This window comes from Sebastes fasciatus, chromosome 20, assembly GCF_043250625.1.
Source record: "Sebastes fasciatus isolate fSebFas1 chromosome 20, fSebFas1.pri, whole genome shotgun sequence".
Lineage (NCBI taxonomy): Eukaryota > Metazoa > Chordata > Actinopteri > Perciformes > Sebastidae > Sebastes > Sebastes fasciatus.
In genome coordinates, this window is record NC_133814.1 from 26,418,255 (window position 1) to 26,423,207 (window position 4,953).

Sequence of the window (4,953 nt, forward strand, 5' to 3'; positions counted from 1 at the left end):
TGTGACATTAACCAATCAGATCCCGTCTACGTGTGAGTGACAGCTGTTTGGACCAATCAGATCCCGTCTACGTGTGAGTGACAGCTGTTTGGACCAATCAGGATGTGACCAAATGTTTTTTTATTGTCATAATACAAACAGAGCATATCAATAAACTGAACACACATTACTTGTTTTAGGGGTGAAAATGAGTTATTCAAATCAAATTTTTTATATTTTAATAATTTATTTAATAATGTATTTATCTATTGTGTTAAGTTAAATGTGCTACTTATTTTGTACTGTAATTACCTTGTGCCTTTTCTACCTTTTTTCTTTTCTTAAAGCTGACTCGGTGTAAACTGCTCAGAATTCACATGAACTTATAGGTGCAAATTTTATTTAACATTTTAACATTTTTAATAATGTTTTATTTAAAATTGTTAAGTTTAATGTTGTGTTGTTGGCACAACTGACAGCCGTAACCATTATGAAATGACTGCAGTTCCTGTCTTTTGTGCCAGAGAGCAGCAACAAGCGCTTTTAAATTCCAGTTGAAGTTATTTTTTATTTCATTTATTTATTTATTTATTTCCTATTTTTCATTTTTATTTATTTTTTTAATTCATTTTTCTATTTTCCATTTTTTTTTTATTTTATATTTTTATATTTTTTATTTTAACATTTTAACATTTTTAACAATGTTTTATTTTTCATTTTTAAGTTTAATGTTGTGCTGTTGGCACAACTTGACAGCTGTAACCATCATGAAACAACTGCAGTTCCTGTCCTTTTTTTTCTTTCTATTTTCCATTACTTTTAATTATTTATTTATTTTGTCTATTTTCCATTTTTTTTTTTTTTTTTTTTTATTTATTCATTATTCAGATCTTTTTTTTCAGAATTTTTTTTTTTTACCTTTTTCAGGCATTGTTTAGACTTTTGTTTTCTAACGTTTTTCAAACTTTTTTTTTCAGACATTTTTCGGACTTTTTTTTTTTTTTTTTTATTACCTTTTTCAGACATTGTTTAGATTATTGTTTTCTATAATTTTCGGACTTTTTTTTAAAACTTTTTTCAGGCTTTTTTTTCAGACATTTTTCAGACTTTTTTTTTTTTTACCTTTTTCAGGCATTGTCTAGATTTTTGTTTTCTATCATTTTCCTGACTTTTTTTTCAAACTTTTTTCAGGCTTTTTTTTCAGACATTTTTCAGACTTTTCTTTTTTTTTTTTTTTTTTACCTTTTTCGGGCATTGTTTAGATTTTTGTTTTCTAACATTTTTCAAACTTTTTTTTCAAACTTTTTTTCAGACATTTTTCGGACTTTTTTTTTTTTTTTTTTACCTTTTTCAGACATTGTTTAGATTTTTGTTTTCTATAATTTTTCGGACTTTTTTTTCAAACTTTTTTTTCAGACATTTTTCAAACTTTTTTTTCAAACTTTTTTTCAGACATTTTTCGGACTTTTTGTTTTTCAAACTTATTTTCAGACATTTTTTTTTTTTTTTTTACCTTTTTCAGACATTGTTTAGATTTTTGTTTTCTATAATTTTTCGGACTTTTTTTTCAAACTTTTTTTTCAAACTTTTTTTCAGACATTTTTCGGACTTTTTGTTTTTCAAACTTATTTTCAGACATTTTTTTTTTTTTTTTTACCTTTTTCAGACATTGTTTAGATTTTTGTTTTCTATAATTTTTCGGACTTTTTTTTCAAACTTTTTTTTCAAACTTTTTTTTCAAACTTTTTTTCAGACATTTTTCGGACTTTTTGTTTTTCAAACTTATTTTCAGACATTTTTTTTTTTTTTTTACCTTTTTCAGACATTGTTTAGATTTTTGTTTTCTATAATTTTTCGGAATTTTTTTATCAAACTTTTTTTTCAGACATTTTTCAGACTTTTTTTTACCAGATATTTTTCAGACTATTTTTTTTTTTCAACCTTTTTCAGGCATTGTTTAGACTTTTGTTTTCTAACATTTTTCGGACTTTTTTTTTCCAAACTTATTTTCAGATATTTTTCGGACTTTTTTTTTTTTTTTTTACCTTTTTCAGACATTCTTTAGATTTTTGTTGAAATGCGTTTAATGATGCACAAAACATCTAAAATATTTCAATTCGATGGAACAGTGCAGCCATAAAAACATATAGGTTTGATTTATTACACTGAAACATGATATAGCTTCCATGAGGAGCTGATACAGCATACACATATGAAACTGTTAAACAATGTGAAATAAGAGGATTTAAACCAAGGGTTCTCAAACTTTTGGAGGAGGAGAGAAAATGTTTGATTTGAACAACATTAAAGGGGAAGATGAAGATGAAGATGGGTTATAGAACATGTCTGTGTTGGTGTGTACTGCGGTATTGCTGTATTCGATTTGACAGTGGTGACGATGGTGGTGAGTGTGTGTAGGAAGCTTCCGGGACGTCTCTGAATTGGAGGAAGCCATGAAGTGGGGAGGGCACAGGGAGCTGCTGCACTACATCAGTCGTCATCAGTAGATCTGGTCCCAGCACTGACCTCACCTGCAGCCGACAGATGTGGGAAAGACATGGAATGGCGTCTACAGGGAGGAGAGGAGAAAAGGAAAATTGTCATCACTCAAAGTTTATCACAGTTTTTATAATATGTCTGAGGAAAATGTTGCCTAATAGGGAATGGGAATGTGACTTATTCCTCTGTCATTATACCTTTGCATTTCCTGCATTATGTTACCCGCTCGCTAGTTTGCTAAATCGTTAGCCTCTGTGGCTTCTAGACGCCGACATTAACTTTAATATTGCTGTTACCTCTCTCCGGTGTTCACACGTCTTAACCACTTGAACACCAAGCATACTGTGTTCAAGACTTCCCATGACGTAACCACAAGCTCACAAGTTCCATTTGAAGGAAGCATTTTTTTCACTGTACCAAAATATGGACACGGTTCCCAGGTCTTCTCTGCTCGTCGTCGATCCAGAATATGTTTCAAAGCGGGAGACAGATTCGACCAGTTTACAAACTCTAGCAGGTAATTCAACACCTCACCGTCTGCCTGCTCCATCCTAGAAAGCATTGAGAACAGAAAGAAATTGATCAATCTGATACTTAACCAAGAGTGAAAAAGTGAGAGGACAGTCTTACATGTGGGGCTGAAGCAGCAAAGAAGGTTCCAGTCCTGCCTTCAGAAGCAGAGGAAGCCAGCAGGCAGCAAAGTGTTCTTGGTTTAGTGCCACGCAGAGCAGCTCCCTCAGTTCTTGCAGCTTCAACACAGTTTTCCCATGACGATGTGGCACAGAACAGTCCCTGGTCAAAGTCTCCGGTCGAGGGATCCATCTGTGCTCGAGTATCAGCTGCAGCAGGTCTGTTTTGTCAGTGGCCAAGGCATAAATCCAGTCCTCCTCGATCAAACTTGCTCCTGCAGCTACCAGCAACCGCACTGATTCACTGAAAGAGATTTTTTTTTTATCAAAATCCAGTGCAAATCCATCTGTTTTATTTTGCACATGTTCTTGTTCAAATCTGCTTTATAACAAACCTGTATGGTTTGTTCGATGTGCGACACAAGGCGAAGGAGAGCGGTGAGCGGATGCCCAGGATGTGTGTGCAGTCCTGGGCGTCTGGGCTGTAACCTTCCCTCAAGAGCATCTCGACACTCTTGCTCTGATGTTTGTCAACGGCGACGTACAGCGGATTCACCGTGCCATCGCCACGGTCACACGCACGATCCGTAACAGATATCAGCCTCCTGAGGACACTGTATGGACAAAATGATGATATAATTACAAAAAAATATGGGTACATTTGCACACAGCACCTCCTAAGAAGGGTACAATGTGTTTATACTGATGATCAGTGTTGACACGTGTTGTAGATTAATTAGTTAGTTGACCAACAAAAAATTCTTAAAATTGGTTAATTGTTTCAAAGGTACAGTGTGTAGGACTTTGTGGGATCTATTAGCAGAAATGGAATATAATATTCATAACTTCGTTTTCATTAGTGTATTATGTAAACTAAGAATCATTGTGTTTTCGTTAGTTTAGAATGAGCCGTTTATATCTACATAGGAAGCACGTGATTCATGTGATGAGGGATCACAACTAGACTAGACCATCCTAAAAAGGTTAGGAGTCCCTGCCCGACAGCACATCACTGAAAGACGAGTTAGGAGTATCAGTACCCGATGTGGCCAAACTCAGCGGCAGCATGAATGGGCAGCTGGGGCCAGTCATGACTGCAGGCTACGTTAGGATCTGCTCCGTGGTCCAACAGGAAGTCCACACACGCCTTGTGGCCCTCCTGAGAGGCAATCAGCAGCGGCGTGGCCAGATCAGCTGCCTGGGTGCTCACGTCGGCACCTGAGGTGAAAACCAAAGGAAACACAATTTATTGTGTATTTTATTTTATTACTGGTGTAAATGAGGAGTGAAAAGAAGATGCAGAGAGAGTAGCAGGGACACAAGAAGACAACTTGACCAAGACATTGACCAACATTAAATTGCAAAAAACAAAGTTTTACTTCTTGTACATGCAAACATAAAGGCATAAAGGAAAACAGATATGTATTCACCAGCATTAACAAGGATTTCCAGGCATTCCTGTTGTCCATACTGTGCAGCCACAAAGAGAGGGGAGATCTTGTGGTCATCCAGTGCCTCCAGGTTGCACACATTGACCAGAATGCGCACAATTTCACTGTGACCCTGAGGACATAAAAAAAACAAGTTAGGATACACCTCACAGAGTTGTGTGTGTGTGTGTGTGTGTGTGTGTGTGTGTGTGTGTGTGTGTGTGTGTGTTTGTGTGTTTATGAGTTTCATTATTACCTTATAAACCGCCTGATGAAGGCAGGTCCAGCAGGACGCTGTGTGTGATCTGTTGACCTCTGCACCTTTACTGACCAGCAGTTCTACAACCTCCTTGTGCCCGCCGTCTACAGCTGGTGGAAAACAGTTAGCAGCTGATAAATACTGCAGACAGAATTAA

At 35.7% G+C, this 4,953-nt stretch overlaps 1 protein-coding gene across 2 annotated transcripts in view; it reads right to left on the reverse strand.

Annotated features, from left to right (window-relative positions):
* Window positions 1–2,112: 2,112 nt before the first annotated feature.
* asb3 (ankyrin repeat and SOCS box containing 3) overlaps window positions 2,113–4,953 on the reverse strand; it is a 6,278-nt gene continuing 3,437 nt past the window's right edge. For both annotated transcript variants that reach the window (XM_074619423.1, XM_074619422.1), the window contains exons 4-10: window positions 4,794–4,906; window positions 4,538–4,670; window positions 4,148–4,325; window positions 3,503–3,721; window positions 3,109–3,411; window positions 2,896–3,029; window positions 2,113–2,548 (exon numbers count right to left, since the gene is read on the reverse strand). In XM_074619423.1, coding sequence (XP_074475524.1) covers window positions 2,313–2,548; window positions 2,896–3,029; window positions 3,109–3,411; window positions 3,503–3,721; window positions 4,148–4,325; window positions 4,538–4,670; window positions 4,794–4,906 — 1,316 coding nt within the window. In that variant the 3' untranslated portion in view covers window positions 2,113–2,312. The remainder of the gene's footprint in view (window positions 2,549–2,895; window positions 3,030–3,108; window positions 3,412–3,502; window positions 3,722–4,147; window positions 4,326–4,537; window positions 4,671–4,793; window positions 4,907–4,953) is intronic.